Source organism: Pipistrellus hanaki (genome assembly GCF_964339955.1).
Source record: "Pipistrellus hanaki genome assembly, chromosome: 1".
Lineage (NCBI taxonomy): Eukaryota > Metazoa > Chordata > Mammalia > Chiroptera > Vespertilionidae > Pipistrellus > Pipistrellus hanaki.
The window spans coordinates 197,271,349-197,291,103 of record NC_140503.1 but is presented as its reverse complement, the minus strand read 5'-3'; the positions used below and the strand labels follow the sequence as shown (position 1 = coordinate 197,291,103).

At 38.2% G+C, this 19,755-nt stretch overlaps 1 protein-coding gene across 3 annotated transcripts in view; it reads left to right on the top strand.

The window, feature by feature from the left end:
* ZCCHC4 (zinc finger CCHC-type containing 4) overlaps nucleotides 1–19,755 on the top strand; it is a 45,292-nt gene that overhangs the window by 16,058 nt on the left and 9,479 nt on the right. For 2 of the 3 annotated variants that reach the window (XM_084895421.1, XM_084895420.1), the window contains 6 exons: nucleotides 4,871–4,943; nucleotides 8,067–8,217; nucleotides 9,648–9,748; nucleotides 15,606–15,665; nucleotides 18,454–18,575; nucleotides 18,834–18,909. In XM_084895421.1, the coding sequence (XP_084751547.1) occupies nucleotides 4,871–4,943; nucleotides 8,067–8,217; nucleotides 9,648–9,748; nucleotides 15,606–15,665; nucleotides 18,454–18,575; nucleotides 18,834–18,909 (583 nt within the window). The remainder of the gene's footprint in view (nucleotides 1–4,870; nucleotides 4,944–8,066; nucleotides 8,218–9,647; nucleotides 9,749–15,605; nucleotides 15,666–18,453; nucleotides 18,576–18,833; nucleotides 18,910–19,755) is intronic. The other variant, XM_084895422.1, reaches the window with a different exon arrangement.

The following is a 19,755-nucleotide window of genomic DNA, read 5'->3' as shown; positions in this document are numbered from 1 at the left end:
CTCTAAATTCTGGTCCATTAATCTGTTTCTATCCTTATGCTAGTCCCACGCAATCTTGATTATTGTTGCTTTGTAGTAAGTTTTGAAATTAGGAAGTGTGAGTCTTCTAACTTTATTCTGTTCAAGATTGTTTTTGCTATTTTGGATTCCTTGCATTTTATATGAATTTTAGGATCAGCTTGTAAATTTCCACAAAAAAATCAGCTGTGATTTTTTAATAGAGATTGCATTAAATTTGTAGATCAATTTGGGGAGTATTACCATCTTAATCGTCTTCCAGTTCATAAACATGAGAGTCTTTCCATTTATTTAGGTCTTCTTTAATTTCTTTAAATGATATTTTTTATTTTTTATTATTTTTTATTTTTATTTTTATTTTTTAAATTTTATTTTATTGATTTTTTACAGAGAGGAAGAGAGAAGGATAGAGAGTTAGAAACATCGATGAGAGAAACATCAATCAGCTGCCTCCTGTATACTCCCTCCGGGGGATGTGCCCACAACCAAGGTACATGCCTGTCAAGGGAATCAAATCTGAGACCTTTCAGTCCGCAGGCCTAAGTGATATTTTTTAGTTTTCAGCATATAGATTTTGCACTTCCTCTGTTAAATTTACTCCTAAATATTTTGTTCTTTTTGTTGCTATTGAAAATTGTTTTCCTAATTTCATTTTGTATTATTAATTGCTTATTGCCCTGATTTACTTTTTTTTTTTTTTTTTTTTTAAATTGTGGCCTCAGTCAGTTTGGCTCAGTGGATAGAGTGTTGGACTGTGGACGGAAAGGTCTCAGGTTCGATTCTGGTCAAGGGCATGTACCTAGGTTGCAGGCTCCTTCCCAGACTGGGCTGGGTGCTTGCTGGAGGCAATCAGTCTCTGTGTTTCTTTCACATCGATGTTTCTCTCTGTCTCTCCCTCTCTCTAATACTCTCTCTAAAAATCAATGGAAAAATATCCTTGGCTGAGGATTAAAAAAAAAACACCAAAAAACAAAGATAAAATATTGTGACATAATACACATAGCATAAAATTTGTTATGTTAACTATTTTAAATATACAACAGTTCAGTAGTGTTAAGTAAGTGAAGTACATGTATATCATTGTGCAACCATTCTCCAGAACTCTTTTCACCTTACCTGATTTACTTTTAATTTGAAAGATTTAAACGGCCCCTTAGCTCTTTTGCCTTAAATGCTGTATCTTACAGTTTAACCTTTCTTGAGTGTGAAGTTGAAATCTCTTGGTTAGAGTAGGGCATAGGGGATTTGGATAAAGTTATTTTATAACTTACAGAATACACTAATACTTTTTTTTCCCCTTCATGTCTATAAACCTCTCTGTGTATGTTGCAAACAAAAGCCCAAGGTGGTGTGCTAAGATGTTATCCTAGCTTAGTTTCTTTGATCCCAGACTGTGTTACTGAGTCAATTCTTCAAAATTAAGAAACACAGGAGTAGTCAGAATGAATTCAGTTTGTTACCTGTATTTACAGTATGGAGTGTGTGGGTTGGTTTAGGTTTCTCACATTTAAGTCAGGAAAAACTCCCTGTGGGAATGGAATGGCAGTTGGCACTTCGACTGGTTTGTTGTTGCCCTACAAAAGGTCTGTCCAAGGCTGCAGAAAGCTGCCTCAACTCCAGCATTCTATGTAGATGTGCTGTAAATATCCTTTTCAGGGGTCTAAGATATGAAGTTCACATTTGCTAAGATGGATTTCTATATGCTCTAATTTTACCATGAAAGATGTGAAACTCTATTTGGCAAACTATCATCCAAATAAAGTTATATAAAAAAAATGGATTTCTTGGGTTCATTTCATGAACTGATGTTATTCAGCTCTTGATTACATTTCCTGTGTGTAGAGTATGTTTCACACTTGGTAACTGACTCATTTAAAGAGATGAATGGCCAAATTAAATGAATGTCCTTTTGAGCAGTTTTCAAGTGCATGCTTTCTGATTGGTTTTGTTTGCTTTATTCAGTGGAGAGAATAATGCTTTGTGGCCAATTTCATTTTAAGAGGGTAATGTTGAGTGATTGTTCATAATTTAAAATATGAATAATTATGCTCCCTTGTTTGTATTCGATGAAACTCAGAGCTGAAATCTAGGCTTTTTTTCTCTCTCTGGCCTTGCTCAGTGCTGCCTAGGAAGTTTTGGACAACTGTGCTGTGTTGAATTTTATGTAAATAATTTTTCTTTTTTAATGAAAAAAAGTGACTATTGTGTCATTGTGAAGCAATAAAAAAATGGAGAGTCAGTAGAAATATATTTTTAAAGGGATTGTTCTGTTTGTTTTTTTGCTTACACAAAGCAATGCAAGAGAGAAGAAAACTCTCAAAAGATAGTTGACTCACAGCTCTACTGGTATTGACAAATATATATTAATTAAATAACTAACATATATATATATATATATATATATATATATATATATATATATAGTTAGCTATTTGGAATTTAGTTAAATAGGAAGACATTTGCTTATTAGTGATAATTGACATTGCCCCACAGTGTTTGGAATGTTCAGTAAGCTACCATATATATTTTAAATATTTTTCAGTTACCCAAACCTTTTGTTTATTTCTTCAATGCAGATGTACTAATAGTATCTTAAATAATATTAAGGGATAACATAATGAGAATGGTGAACGGCTGTTCTCCATCTCCACAGAAGAAGAAGAAATGGATTAGGTTACAGGAGGGGAGATTTTGTTTGGACATAAACATAATTCCCTAATATTAGGGACATTAAAGCATATTAGCTGGTGTTTATTAAAATAATGAGACCTGACATTTCAGTATATGCTATTTAGCAGGCACTGTGGTAAGCACTTTACATACATTATCTCATTTATTCTTACCAAGGCCTATGATGTGTAAACATTTTGTAGATGAAGAAACTGGGGCTCTGACAGGTGAAATACTTATTAAGGTTGCACTGCTAATAGGGTTTGAAAATAGATCATCTGACTATAAAGTCTGCTTTTAAAACAGTATACGAAGAAGAGCGAAAGCAGGGTTGCCCATTATAATACCATGGACGGTGAATCAGTTGTAGACAGTAATGGATAACTGAGAATAGAGTAGACACAGTTGTTCTGCTGTCGTGATATGGCTAAAGAAGTAAGTAAGGATGTGTCCCTGATGGTTTTCAGTCTTTCCACTATGCATTCCGAAGCAGAATGATGTGATTCATATGTGAATTGTTTATAACAAAATTCCCAAAGTTTAAGATCCTACTGAGATTAAAAAAAAAGGTTTCTGTAATATATGAAAAACTCAGAAATCAGCATGAAAGACATTAAAATCCATATATATAAACGGAGAAAACAAAGACAGGCAGTACAAATACACTTAAGGAATGAGGAAACCTCAGTCTTATAAGAAACCAAATAAATGCAAATTTAAACCATTATGTTAGTATGAATTTTGCCTACTAAATTAGCAAAAATTTATAAAGTTAATAACCAAAGTTGGTACCCTCATTCATTGCTGATGGTATTTTAAAGTAGTGTGTTATACCTGAAACTAATATAATATTGTATGTCAACTGTAATTGCAAAAACATTTTTAATTAAAAAAATAAAAATAAATTTTATATAAAGTAGTATGTTAGAAAAATAGTGATTCATCCAACAAATAAATATCCCTCTTTCCCAGCATTAATTCAGTAAATATGAAATGCACATACTTTTTAAAATATATTGAAAAGCACCTATATATATATAAAAGCATAAGCAACCATCACAACTGAAAGGATGATGGAACAGGCTGCATGGGGTTACTAGGCCAGCAAGGGGATTAGTGAGGGGCAGCCAAACAACTGAGCAGCAGGCTGCATGGGAGACCAGGCCAGCAGGGGGGATAGTGAGGGGTGGTCAAACAACTGAGCAGCAGGCTGAGTGGGATGAACAGGCCTGCAGGAGGGGCAGTTGGGGGTGACTAGGCTGCAGGAGGGGGCAATGAGGGGTGACCAGGCTGGCAGAGGGGGTGGTGAGGGGTGACCAGGCCAGTGGGGGGCGGGGGGAGTTAGGGGTGACCAGGCCGGTGGGGGGGGCGCAGTTGGGAGTGACCAGGCCAGCAGTGGGGGCAGTAAGGGGCGACCAGGCCGGTGCGGGGAGCAGTTGGGGGCATCTAGGCTGGCAAGAGGGGCAGTTGGGGGTTACCAGGCCAGCGGGGGGGGGGGGGGCAGTTAGGGGCGATCAGGCAGGCAGGCAGGTGAGCAGTTAGGAGCCAGTGGTCCTGGATTGTGAGAGGGATGTCCAACTGCCAATTTAGGCCTGATCCAGCCTAAACTGGCAGTCAGACATCCCCCTAGTGGCCCTGGGTTGGAGAGGGTGCAGGCTGGGCTGATGTTTCTGTCTCTCTCTCCCTCTCCTTTCCTCTCTGAAATCAATAAAAAATATACTTAAAAAAAAAACAAACCCACAAACAAAACCCACTAATTTTATTTTTTAAGTTTTTATTTTTTTATTTTTTAGTCCTCACCTGAAGATATTTTTCCATTAATTTTTAGAGAGGGGGGGGAGAGGGAAAGACAGAGAAATATCAGTGTAAGAGAAAAACATAGATTGGTTGCCTTCTGCATGAGCCAGGACCGGGGCTGGGCCAGGGAGGATTCTGCAACCAAGGTACGTGCCCTTTACCAGAATTGAACCCGGGACCCTTTGGTCCGCAGGCCAATGCTCTATCCACTGAGCCAAACTGGCTAGGGCTGGGAAAGCATTCTTTATTTCAGAACAATTGAAAGCATGATGAAATTGACTTTATTAAAGGTGTGATTTCACAGTTTTAAAATTTAGTTTATATTTATTTATTGTATAACTATGACTGTGCAAGTAACTTCAGTAATAAGCAAATTATTTTACAGGTATTCGCAGTTTTATATGGAAGATAGCTTTTGCCATTATAACATGTTTAACCATCACTTCTTTGATGGCGAGGTAAGAATTATAAACATTGTCTCTTTCTTCTCTTGTGAAGAATAAATTCAAGAGAATCTCTTTTGTTATTTTTCTAAAGTCCCTTAAGATCCACCATTTACTCATAGAGATATGTTATTCATTAACTGAGAAGATATTGAGCATCTAGAAGTGATCAAATTATTTCTCTTTCATGACTTTTCACTACTTTTTGGGTAAGGATCCACTTTCTTAGCAAGGCCCATATGGCTTTGTGTGGACTGAGCCCTGCCACGCTTCAACCCCTCCTCTCTCTGCTTCTGCTTGGCTCTTTGTGTTCATCTCGAACTTTCATCTGGAACTGGCCTTTCCACCACCGGCCTTTTGCCCATGTCATGCCCTCTGCCTTCTTACTCTCTGTTGCCTTGTTAACTTTACCTTATTCTTCAGAGCTCTGTTCCAAGTCACTTTCTCCAGCCTCCCCTGAGCCCCAGACAAGGTCAAGTTCTCCTTCATGGAGCTATGATACTATAGTTAAACTAGAGGCCTGATGCATGAGATTCGTGCAAGGGCCTTGGCCCTGCTGCACCTGGGCCCCTGCCTACTGTGGCTTTGTCCAGAAGGAAGGATGTCTGGTCAAATTAGCATATTATGCTTTTGTTATTATAGATAGTTGTGTAGTTAGTTGTTTGGTGTCTGCCTCCTTGGTAAATTTCATGTCCCAGTTAAGGGGATTTATGGTTTTATAGATTACTCCTTTAAAACTAGTGTCTGATAAAGATGTGTCAACATAGGTTCATCAGTTCTAACAAATGTACCCCTCTGGTGTCAATGCTAAGGGGGAGGCTGTGCTTGTGTAGGGCCAGGGGCATGGGTGATATCTCTGTATCTTTTCAATTTTGCTGTGAACCTAAAACTACTCTAAAAAAATAGTCTTAATAAAAAAATTAGTGGCTTAAAGAAAGCTTCTTTCAATATGATGCCAATAATGTCACTGTAAATAAACAACACACCAGAGCTGATACTTCCACTCCTAGTTTGAGCTCTTTGTCAGTCTTATTACAAAATAAAAATCACAACCAACCACGAGTCACACCTGCCAGGTTTTGATTGGAATTATCAAGATCGCTTGAAGCATATCTATGTGTGTGTGTGTGTGTGTGACTTTTTAAGGATAGTGAACCATGCTAAAGTATTCATTGTGCTTTAAGGTATAGCTAGTGATAGAATGAAAATCAAGCAAGACTAAAAAACCAGGCATTTAGAAAATGAAAACAGATTTTGAAATGTTGGTTGGGATTGAAATGAGTCTCCTGCCCTAACCAGTTTGGCTCAGTGGATAGAGTGTCAGCCTGCTGACTGAAGGGTCCCAGGTTTGATTCTGGTCAAGGGCATGTACTTTGGTTGTGGGCACATCCCCGGTGGAGGGTGTGCAAGAAGCAGCTGATCGATGTTTCTCTCTCATCATTTTTTCTAACTGTCTATCTCTCTCCCTTCCTTTCTGTAAAAAAATAAATAAAATATATTTTTTTAAAAATGAGTCTACTGATTTAGTAAGGATAGCCAGGGACGCACACCTCCCTTCAGGATCAGTTGAGCATTGGGATATCTATTTTTCAGCTATTTATCTCTCTCCCTCTCCCTTCCTCTTGAAATCAATTTAAAAAATACATTTTTTCATATATTCATTTTATTTTTTCATCTATACTTTTATTGATTTTAGAGAGGAAGGGAGAGGGAGAGAGAGAGAGAAACATCAATGATGAGAGAATCATTGATTGGCTGCCTCCTGCATGCCCCCTACTGGGGATTGAGCCCATAACCAAGGCATGTGCCCTTGACAGGTATTGAACCCGGGACCCTTCAGTGTCCAGGCCCATTCTCTATCCACTGAGCCAGACTAGCTAGGGTAATAAAAATATATTTTTAAAAATGCGAGTTTTTAGTGATAACTGAGATGAAGAAAAGAGGTTACTGTCAACATTGGTGGCATAAGCGAGCATCAGTTTCCACAGGTGTCAACATTAGGACCTCAGCAACTCTTGAAGATTCTTACCTGGAAGGATATGCTTATGTTTTTTAAATTTGGTTAAGAGTTTAGGCCTAGGTTACTGTTTATTTTTTTTTTCTTCTGCTTTTAACTAAGGATGATTTTCCAACATCATCCGTATTTTAGGTCCTGTTCTTGTTGGCAGGTTAAGAAAGTACCAGATGGCACTTGAAAAATGGTTAACCTTCTTGGAACACTATCCTTTACTGTAGGACTGCCAGTAGGAGGTTAACAGTGACTCTCCTAGGGAAAAGGGGTTAGGATATAGAGCTTTTTCCTCTCATCAGTTGGAATTTAGTAGTAGAACAATATATATTTTAAAGTACTTATAGGCTTATTAAAGTTTAGCATACCATTCAACTTTAAAATCATATGCCACTCGGTATGGTTAAGTGTTGATTTGCTTTTACAGACGAGTACGTACTTGAAAACTATTACAAAGTCAGTTGACTGGAATTATTATTATAGGTGTATCTCTCATTAACGTCTCCCAAGATAACAACAATAACAAAAAAGATACATATTTTAGATAGCAGTTACTAAAATCACCTGGACCAGTTTGTTGGGAAAATGTGTTACTAGCATGGTCTCATGGCCTGGATACGCGTTGTTGTTTGTGGCCCTTTATTTATTTACCTACCGTGCATGCTCTCAAAACCCGGTGTTTAACTGGTAGTTGTAGCTCTTAGTAAATTGAACACATGGTGGTGGGCAGACCAGATAGGAGGAAATGTGTCTTGTCTTTGTGTTTCCAGTGTTTGGCACAGTCCCTGCCTCTGTTTATTGAATTTAGAGTTTCAGATAGTTTTTCATGGGTAATGAGTTTCTCTCTTTTAGGTTACTAAATTTAGGTTTTTAATTTAACCATTTGAAATGTGTAGTCCTCTGATAGTGATGGTATTTGAATTTGCAATTTTAAAAACTTGCTTATCAAGAAACCCAAAGATAAAATCTCACAGGGGCTGAATGAGGGAGGCTTGAGGATGTCAGTGAGGGACTCTGGGGTGGCAGATGGGTGAAATTTCAGTACCAAGAGTGAGACGGAGCCCAGAGCATTCTCCTCCAAATAGGACGAAGTGCCTCCCTAATTTAGAAATGAATGTGTATTTTTCCAGCCTGCCCTTGAAGTATGCAGAACGTTTTTACAGGAAGATAAAGGTGAAGGAGTCATTATGGTGACAGACCCTCCTTTCGGTGGCTTGGTTGAACCTCTGGCTGTTACATTCAAGCAGTTAATTGCTATGTGGAAAAAAGGTCAAAGTCAAGGTGTGTAATTTATTACTTACTTCAAAGTAAACATGTACCTGCGTATTTACTTTCTGTCAAATCAGATCTTGGTGAATCAGAGCACTAAAATTTGTTTCTGGTCTTTTTTAAAAGCAGGCTTATTTGATAATGTGGCATATTTTATCATCATGATACACTTGGATTGTCCTAATCATGTGTTTTTAAAATGGCTTGTAGATAATTTTATTCTTAGGGGAATAAAGGGACATGAAGAATAGCAGTAAATTGTTGTTGTTTTTCCAGTAAGTACAGATATTTTTTTTTTATAGTCATTTATATGGAAAGTAATGCTAAAATAAATATATAATACTATAAAAATAAACTGTGTTTTGTGTACTCACAACGACTTTTGCCTACCCTGTATTTACTGAAGGGCCATGAACCAGGTGCTAGAAATAGAGTAGTGAACAAGCCAGCCACATAGCTCTGCTCTCATGCACCTTACATTCCCTGCTCCGAAAGTCTCACTCAGGACTCTGAGATGGCACCGATCTCTGGCCCAAAGTGCCAAACATGCCTAGATTTGGGGGGGAAAGTCAGACACCCAGGGGCCCGACAGTGGTTGTCAGTGACATAGATACCTGGTCCTAGCTGTGGAGGAATGGCTGAGGGTTATTATTCAGTTTCAGGTGGCTTAGGACTTCCAGGTATTTCATACAATGATCTAATTAGTTTGTACAATAATTTTTTAGTTTCCAGCTTATAAACTGATAAATTGTAAGAGCGTTAGGAGTTTGTGATCAAGTTTCTCAGTCAATTGTGCTACATAAATAGTGTGCTTTGGGGGACAGAATGCAAACGAAATCTAAAATATGACTCGTAGTGTTAAGTATTCCATTTATTTTCAGTTCCCAAGTCACTTATCGGAGTGAATAAAGTCTGTATTATTGGGGCAGCAATAAAGAGCTTTGTGGACTTGGATTCCAATTCTGCCACTTATCAGCTGCATGGACTTGAACCAATGACTTAAATCTTGTGGCTCTATTTTCTTCTGCAAAATGGGATTATTAATATCTAACTCTAGAGGTTAGATACAGAGACAATATATAGAAAGTACCTAGTATTGTGTTCAGCCTATACATAATAGCTGTGTTCCTGCCTCTAATATTAATTTTATATTCTACTTTTTTTGTAACATCTCTACTTTCACATATGCTATTGTGATATGCATGTTAGGATTGCTTCATACATGTAGCTGTGTTTAGATATCGGAGAACGTTTCCATTGCCTTTGTGAGAGGTCTGACTATACATGGTGCTCTGATAGACAGTCCTTCCTTTTGTGGGATTGAACTGTATTGAATGATTGTAGTTTCTTCTGATACCAGAAGCTTTCCAGTTATAGCTGTTATGTTTTTTCTTTAATATCAATTCTTATTTTCTTTCTCCTTTTTTTTTGTGACCCATTAGATAACAATCACAAAGAACTACCTATTTTCTGGATTTTCCCCTATTTTTTTGAATCCCGAATTTGTCAGTTTTTTCCAAGCTTCCGCATGCTGGACTACCAGGTATAGTAAATATTCTGTCTTCGGGCATGGTTGGAGAGTGTATTTTCAGCTTAAATAAATATCCTGATAAGACTATCCATTGGTTTTAGTAAATGAAAATACTATGAATTGTGCGAAATACAAATCCAGTGGTATCTAAGTGTCTGTTGTCCCCAGGGTGCTTATTTAAAATATGGATTTTTAGTTAGCAAAATAAACCTACTAAAGCAGTATCAGGGTGGAGCCCCACAAAAACCAAACCAAACCAAACCAAAAAAACATTTTACTAAGCTTCCCAGGTAGTTCTGAAGTGCAGCTGGGTTTTAAAGCAGCTAACCTAATCTTTTATCATTACCGGAAGATTTCATAGCACCCATGGTCATCATAATGCAGTGACTTTTTCCTAGTTAAAGATTATAGATAAGTAAGTAGCTTCTTTTGGTCTGTAGTCTGCTATAAACACTCCATTGTGCAACTGCGAGGATGTCAGGATGTCTAAGGGAGAGGTATGCCTGAGGTCGTGGGGCATCAGAGAGCAGAGATGCTGAGGTCTGTTTGTGAGTGAATGTGCAGATTCAGGGAGGAATTGATAAGACCTCCTTCACATCTCTGCCCAAAACCCTGGGAACCTGCCTTAGATGAGAATAAAGGCCAGAGGCCTCGGTAGCGCCACCCTCCCCTCAGCCTGGTCTTGTGCTTTAATGTCCATTTTCTTGTGTTCGTGTCCTTGAGTTCTGAAGTGAACCCATTGTCACCACTAGTATGTGAGGTCACCCAGTGGGCACTGCTTCCTCTTCTGTAATGATCTTTTTCTTTTTTAATTTATTTAATTTTTATTGAGTTCAGAGAGAGGAGAGGGGGAGAGAGAGAAACATCAATGATGAGAGAGAATCATTGATTGGCTGCCTCTTATTGGGGATCAAGCCCACAACCCAGGCATGTGACCTGACCGGGAATCAAACCGTGACCTCCTGGTTCATGGGTTATTGCTCAACCACTGAGCCATACCAGCTAGGCTATGATATTTTTCTATTTGAGTTTTCTGACAATTGGTTATCCTCTTATTAAGGCTTTTCTTCCTATGATTGTAAATGTCTTCACTAGTTATTCCAAGCTAGCAGTAGGTTCTAATCTTTCTATTCTTGAAGATATACCATTACAAAAATTATGTAGAAGTTCTGAAAGGAGTAGGGTTACTAAAAACGAGGACACAGATCCTACCTGTGATTTCACCCCAAATAGCAAATTTAATTTTGAAGTATTCACTTCCAGTCTCTTTTAAAAGCAGTTTACATATTTGTAATCATAACAGATGAATTTGAATTTTGTTTTCTTCACTGTCTTATATAAATGTACATTTTAAAATGTAGCTATGTAATTTTTATGCTTTTAATAACTTGAAATTATTTCATTGACAGGCTGTGTTATCATTCTCTTCTTTTTGGACTTACAGGTTGCTTCTACTTTTAAGGTGCTATAAATAACCCTGCCATTGACATCTTTTATTCATATAATTTTCTCCCATATTTTACATAACTTCCATAGAATTCCAAAAGTAAAATGGAATTCTAAAAATTACATTATTAAATTTAATAGACATTTTGATGACTATTGGACCATATTAACTGGTTCCTTTCCAAAAGTGTATAACACAAGCCATTTTAACCTTGAGTTTTTGAGCTCTACTACAGACAAAATCCACATCACAATTCTCCTCAGAGGTGGTTTTCTTGCCTTTTTTGGGCATCCAGTTTTCTGTTTCTAGTTTAAGGGATGCTTCTAATATTGACATTTACAATGCAGAGATAGCTGACATATCCTGAAGATGTTAACTAATTAAACTAGTTCCCGTTTCCAGGAACACCTGCTGCCTTCTACAGTGAATCATTATCTAGTATAGTGGTTGGCACATAGTAGGTGCCCTACATGCTGAATAAAAAATGAATTAAAAAGTTATCATGAACTCTGGATTCGAAAAGGAACTGAGTTTTAATCCTGGTTTTGCCAGTCGGTAGCAAGGTGCATGTTATCTCACTCTCTGAATCTCATCTTACCTGATAAATAAGGATAGTAATACTCTGTCTGGCCCGTAAGGTCTTATAAATTATATGAGATCAGGCATCAAGAAGGCTTAGTCTAAGCCCTAAAACAGAGCAAATGTAAAGGCTGTTGCTGTCAGCATTGTTGGAACCATCACTGTCATTGTCGTAGCCAGCACTATATTGTCATCATTCAGATAATCCCAAGGTGGGGGTAAAACTCTCTTCAGGTCCTCTTTTGTACAGTCTCTGAGACATTAAAATTGCAGAATACAGGCATCTCAGAAAACTATTCCATCTATTGTGGACAAGAGTTTGAAATGATGGGAGGTAAAGGCATATCCAGAATAAAGTGATGAGAAAAGTTCATATACAGTAACCCATTATCATCGTTTAAACAGCCTGTGTAACTAGGGAAGATCTTTTGGAAATATTGGAGTTTTGTTTTGAGAAATAGTTTCAAGATCCAAGGTTATTGGATATAATTTTGTAATTCCTTGTATTAGTGAAATAGGTTCTAATTAGGTCATGTATATTGGACAGGGTGAAAAGCAGTCTTTTCAATTAAGAGAAAGCCAACTTTTTTTTTTGCCGAGACCGGTTTGGCTCAGTGGATAGAGCATCAGCCTGCAGACTGAGAGGTCCCAGGTTCGATTCCGGTCAAGGGCATGTACATTGGTTGCGGGCACACCCCCGGTGGGGGGTGTGCAAGAGGCAGCTGGTCGATGTTTCTCTCTCATCGACGTTTCTGACTCTCTGTCCCTCTCAATTCCTCTCTGTGTAAAATCAATAAAAAATATATTAAAAAAAAAAAAAGAGAGAGAAAGCCAACTTTTTAAAAGAAAATTTAGAATAGTATTTATAAAACAAAACAAATATTTTTTATAATGTCTACTAAAATACAACTATTGCCCATACTTGCTCAGTTGGAAAAACTGATTTCACCATATCTCCTAGTGCAGCGATTTCAGCCTTTTTCACCTCATGGCACACATAAACTAATTACTAAAATTTTGCAGCACACCAAAAAACACATCACATTTTTTGCCAATCTGACAAAAAAATATATAGGTTTAATTTTTATTCATTCACACCAGGCAGCTGTTGTTGTGTTGGCAGTTGTCAACACAACACTTTTTAAATTGACAATCTAAGGGAAAAAATATCAGTGCCCCTGACTAAATAGTCAGATATCGCATGCTTTAAAAATTCTTGTGGCACAGTGGTTGGAAATCTCTGTCCTGGCCTTAGGTAGTTTGGCTCAGTGGATAGAGCGTCAGCCTGCTGACTGAAGGGTCCCAGGTTTGACTCTGGTCAAGGACACATACCTCGGTTGCAGGCTCCTCCCCACTGACCATTCAATGTGTTTCTCTAACTGATATTTCTCTCTGTCTTTCCCTCTCCTCTGAAAATCAATGGAAGAATATTCTTCGGTGAGGATTAAAAAATAAGAGAAAATCTCTGTTGCCGAAACCGGTTTGACTTAATGGATATAGCGTCGGCTTGGGGACTGAAGGGTCCCGGGTTCGATTCCTGTCGAGGGCATGTACCTTGGTTGCGGGCATATCCCCAGTAGGGGGTGTGCAAGAGGCAGCTGATTGATGACTCTCTCTCATCGATGTTTCTAACTCTCTATCTCTCTCCCTTCCTCTCTGTACAAAATCAATAAAATATATTTTAAAAAAAAAAAGAGAGAGAAAATCTCTGTCCTGGTGGATTTAACCATTTTTGTTGTACCTCCCCTTTCATGATTTTTCTACCTTTGTTTTTGAAAACGTATCTGGACTTATCCTCCTCCTCCTCCTCATCATCCTTTCTGGGCCTTTTACTTTCTTTTCTTTCTTTTGTTACTTCACCCTCATTTTGTGGTACTTCTTCGTTTGTGTTAGCCACCTTTATCAATACAAATTTGGAAGTCTCCTCTCCTTCATCCCAGACTTTCCCCAGAGACCTTGATTAGGCCTTCTTCCTGATGTTGCCGGAGATGATTATAAGCCCTCAAACCACCATGCAGTAAAACCCCCAAAATCACTACATCTTTTCCTAAGATGCTTTTCAGTATCTTAGGAAAAGATGTAGAGGTGAGAGGAAAGCAGAGATGCTTCACGTCTTCATGTAATATACATTATGTAGACTCTTCTATGAGAAAGCACTTGATGAGTGCAGAATAAAATAGTTATCAAAGACTTAGGAAACAGAGTGCTTTATTAAGGGTAGATTAGAGAGGAAGGATGTGATAATGAAAAGAAATTCTGGTTTAGTCAGAAGTTTGATTTCTAGCCCTGCCTTTTAGAGGCTGTTTAGTCTTGGGAGAAGTCACTTTATCTTTCCAGGTCTCTGTTTCCTTACCTATGAAATAAAATAAAATGATTGAACTAGGAAGGGGCAGGCAGAAGTTTCACTTTTAGTGCTAATTCTGATAAATTAATTAGTACTGAATTTCTGGAGAATTGGTTGAGAATACCAGGCTCAGTGGCAGAGAGCAGTGGGGCTGATGAGTGATGTCTGGGCCCAACTTCAGGGTCAGGGTCAAGCACTGATGGCATACAGGGCTTGTATTTACCATATCTGAACTAGATCCTCTCACTTACCTTCCACCTGGACTTGCTATATGGTTTCTTATTTCTACCTAATCTGAGATATTTGTCTGGATTGATAAAAGTAGACGCTTTGTTGTTGTTTTTTTTCATGCTGTCTTTTAAAAAATCATCCCGTATAGAAAACTGTTTTTAAGTCTAGTTTCATGTTTAGAAATGAAGATATTTTGATAGGAATTTTTGAGGTATGATTGTAAAAAGATGGCAACTGAAATTCTTAAGACTTGATAAATGATAAAACATGTAATGGGTTCGGAGTGGCAAGGGGGTAATATATATACAGGGTGAGCAGGAGTAGGTTTACAGTTGTGAGTATGCGAAACAGTTTATTCTTGTATTATTATTTATTAATCACTAGAGGCCCAGTGCATGACATTCGTGCAGTGTGTGTGGGTGGTGGAGGGTCCCTCAGCCCTGCCTGTTTCCTCTCAGTCTGGCCTCACACAGTCCGAGGGGGTCCTTGGTGCTGCTGTGGAGGCAGGAGAGGCTCCTGCCACTGCCACTAGGCTCACCAGCCATGAGTCGAGCTTCTGGCTTAGGGGTGCTCCCCCTGTGGTAGCGTACTGATGTTGAGCATCCATCTGCTCCCTGGTGGTCAGTGCACGTCTTAGGAACTGGTTGTTCCGCTGGTTGGTTGATTTGCTTATTAGCCTTTTATTATATAGGATTGTATTATTTTCTACACAGGCAATTATAAACCTATTTTTGCCCTATGCTTTATATAGTAATTTTAAGGGAGGTTTCTTGGGATATGGAGAATATGAGTAAAAGACCTATAGCTGTGATCGAAGTTGGTTGATAGAGCTGAAGAGTTAGTTCACTTGGGATCCTTTTAGTTTTCCTGAATTAAACAGAGCATAGTCCTTAGGGAGTTATGAACATATCAGTACTCTGTTTTATTTCATCTCTGTTTCCCAGCGTGATCCGTGGAGCATAGTAGGTGCAAGATAAATGTTGGTGAACTTGAATGTCTTGGTTTCCCTATAACTAATTTCAGTCTCACATTACAGAAGAAATTTGTGTAGAGATAAAATTAAAAGTTAGGAAGTGCAGAGATTTTGTGCTTTCCCTCATTTCTATACAGTACTTCATCACATTAATCAGTTCCATGGGAGAAATTTTCTATTTGAAAGTGCCTCTCATCATCATTGTGAGTGAAATGTCAGGGATAATGATGGGAAAATGGTGTATCAGCTCTGCCACTAGTGATATGCAATTTGCAAAATTGTGTTTGCTTTACAGCGCTTCCATAGGAGGTTTATTTGTGTGGATGAAGCTATGAAATATGGATGCATGTTAGAGGTACATTAATTTACCCTAGCAGCATGCATTTTACATACCATATGTTTATAGTTAATTAGCACAACAAACCGCATTTAAAAATAATAATAATCTCAATTAGGTTATGCAAAATCAAGCAATCAACCACCTTCCTGACACATATATTCTCCTACTCCTTGGGTAACCATCAAGAAATTGCTCTTTTTTTCCCTTTTCTCCCATCTGCTATCTATTATATTGCATGGAATATTCCATTTGCTAGAACTCTTCATAAGATTCTCTTGGGAAGAATTGTTTTTCTTTTGACATTCAAAATATCTTTGTTGAATTTAATAAGGTGCCATATATTTATTGAGTACAAAGAGGAGTGCAATGGGGGGAAATTACGAATTTAAATAATTTTAAAAGAAAACTGAAGGTACTATTTTAAGGTGATTTAGAAGTAAAATCTACTTTTATATCTTAGACTCTATTAGGTAACATATATTCATAGACTTTTAAAATTGGAAAGAAACAGATGTAACGTATGCTAACTTCCCAGCTTAATAATCCTCTCCACTAAATTCACGACAAGTAGTCATCTATCCTCACTTGAATGCTTTCAGTGAGCAAAGTCCCACAGTCTTGCAAGTAAGGCAACTCAATTTATTGAATAGCTCTAATTGTTAGAAAATTTTCTCATATTGAGATAAAATATGCTCCCCATTAACTTCTTACTAGTAGTCCTGCTTCTGTTCTCAGAAGCAATAAGGGATAAGCCTAATTTCTATTCCGCATGACACGCCCTCCGTTATAAAGTAGCTATCAGATTTTCCCAGTCTTTCTTTTCTGAACAAACACCCCCACTATGTTAAATTCTAAATCCTATTCATTCCATTACTTTCATTGGAAATGAGCAGGTTTTATTAATGTCTCTCTTAAAATGTAGTGGCTGAATGTGGGGCTTCAGATGTGATCTTACTTATCCTTGCAGGCGAGGTGGGAGCTGGTGCCAGCTTTTGCCCAGTTATGCCAGACTGTGGACTTGTCACACTGACAGCCGACAGAACCTCTAGGGCTGTTTTCCACACTGTTCCTTGGTTAGCTGGGCCTCCTCATCCTGTACTTAGTTTCCCCCACTGCTGAAGCTTGTTAATCGGTCTTCCTAAATTTGTCCACCTGTAAGTGGACCTTTAGGCATTGGCAGGGCCACAAAGAGAGCTTAGGACTTTTCTTTTGGTTTCTCTTTCCATTGTCATCAGTTCCTTACAGTTTTGTGATTTGCATATTAAATAGTTAGATTGCAAGCCAGTTTTGTTGTAAATACTTAAAACAATTATTTATATGTATTTAAAACAATTATTTATATGTATTTTTAATCTTCACTCCAGGATATATTTTTATTGATTTTTAGAGAGGGGAGAATTGGGGGGGGGGGGGGAGAAGAGAAATATTGATGTGAGACACATTGATCAGTTGCCTCCCATATGTGCCTGACCAGGGATGAAAACTGCAACCTGGTATGTGCCCTGACAGGAAATCCAACCCTCAACCTTTTGGTGTATGGGACGACACTCCAATCAGCTGAGCCCACCTGGCCAAGGTGGTTGTAAATTCATAAGTGTATTCTTGTTTAGAATCTAGTAAATAATTCATTACAACTTAGTATTTGAAAGTTGTGATCTATCATAAAAATCTCATGGTAAGCTGAAACCGGTTTGGCTTAGTGGATAGAGCGTTGGCCTGCGGACTGAAAGGTCCCAGGTTCGATTCCGGTCAAGGGCATGTACCTTGGTTGTGGGCACATCCCCTGTAGAGGGTGTGCAAGAGGCAGCTGATTGATGATTCTCTCTCATCAATGTTTCTAACTCTTAGAATGTCCCCTTAGCCCAGATTGCAAGAGGGTGCAGGCCAGGCTGAGGGACCCCACCAGTGCACAATTGGGGCTAGGGAGGGACATGGGAGGTTGGCCAGCTGAGGAGGGACTGCAGGAGGGCTCCAGGGTTTGTCTGGTCTGTCTTGCTCAGTCTCAATCACCTGGACCCCAGCAGCAAGCTAACTTACCAGTTGAAGCATCTACCCCCTTGGTGGTCAGTGCACGTCATAGCCACTGATCAACTGGTTGACTGCCCCCTGCTGGTCAGTGCACATCATAGCAACTGGTTGGCCAGTTGACTGTCTACCCCCTGGTGTCAGTGCACGTCATAGCGAGTGGTTGGTTGACTGGCCAACTGGACACTTACCATAGTAGGTTTTTATTATATGGGATTATTGATTATACTAGAGGCCCGATGCACGAAATTTGTGTAAGAGTAGGCCTTCTTTCCGCCAGCTACTGGCACTGGCTTCCCTCTGGCACCCAGGACCTGGGCTTCCCTTGCAGCCCCAACTTCATCTAAAAGGTTGTCCAGAAGGACATTCAGTCTAACATATTATGCTCTTATTATTATAGATTCCCTATGCTGTACTTCATGTCCCCATGACTATTTTGAGACTACCAATTTGTACGTCTTACAAAATCTAAATTCTTAATTATATAATAGCCTTTCTTGTAAAGTCTATTGTATTGGATAAAGGATCAGAGTTGTTCTCAATGTTAGGCAATGTGAATTTGTCATAACAAATTTTACTGTTGTTATAATGAAATTTCACTGCCATAGAGACCTTCCTGAAGCTGCTCATTATAAGTAAACTCTTGTTTTTAAGAATTTCTTATTAATATTTCAACCTGTATCGTGGCATCAGCTTATTCATTTATTGGTTAAAGAATCTTAAGGAATATTGACTTATTTGAGTAAATTTTCTTTTTCCATTTTTTTAAACTTTCCAGGTAGATTATGATAATCATGCACTTTATAAACATGGAAAGACAGGTCGGAAACAGTCTCCTGTGCGTATTTTCACCAATATTCCACCCAACAAAATAATCCTTCCTGTGGAAGAAGGGTATAGGTAAGATCATAGAGGGACCTTGAAATTCATGTCACTGAGTATCAGTTTTGTATATCTAACATTAAAATGCTTTTAATATTGACTCATGTGGTTCTGTTACTTTTAACTATGACCCATAATTTTGTATTCAATTAAATTTGGATTACACCCAGTTTTTGTAATGAATGCAAACTTTTTTGTAATGCAAACTTTTATCTACTCTGTGAATCTCAATAAGTATATGCAGCTAACTTCTCCAAATCTTTCTTTCCTCTGTAGGTTTTGTCCTCTGTGTCAACGATATGTTTCTCTAGAGAATCAACACTGTGAGCACTGTAATTCATGCACATCCAAGGTATAAGTTTTTTTAGAATACATTTTTATTCACTATATTAGCTTTATTTTACTAGTTTTCATGACATTTAATGTTATTTTGTTAATGTAATTTGTGTTAATATGTTATTTATTAATTATACTTGAATGCAGCATTTTATTTCTAATCATAAAGTACAACAGGTTTAAAAAAAATTACTTAGACAAATAAGAGAGTCCTGGAGCAAAGTAAGCCTGAATCATTGCTGGAGGCACAAATGACAGAACTGAAGCTGCCCTACCTCAGGCACATCCTGAGAAGGCGGGGTCCTGTGGAAAAACAATAATGCTGGGAAAATAAGGCATCAGGAAAAGAGGAAGATATGAGACTGACTCCATAAAGCAGTGGTCGCCAAACCTTTCCAGTTGGCAACCTCTGCTCCAAAGGTTTCCTTGAAGTTAAGTAAGCCATAGGCATGAGTTCTTAGGAGATGAGCAGGGCTATTGAGGATAGGATATTGTAGACATCCCTCATTCATGGGGTCGCCAGGAGTGGAGCCAACTCCACAGCATGTAACACAGTTAACTTAGTCATCGTAATAATTACTTGGAGTTATTTTTATATGTTACTGTATGGCTGCTAAAATTATTACTGTTTAAAATAAGGCACTAAATTTTGTTAAGCATACAGAATTATGATGTTTCAAATAAGGCATTGAAGTATTTGATACCATCACTGAAGCTGTAATTAATAACATGTCCTGGAGGAAGGACGCCATGGGACAGACCTCCTCTTTATTTTTAGGAATCACCCTTGAGTTGCTCTGTTGTTTTAAAGTAGAGGCCCGACGCATGAAATTCATGCAAGAGTAGGCCTTCCTTCCCCCGC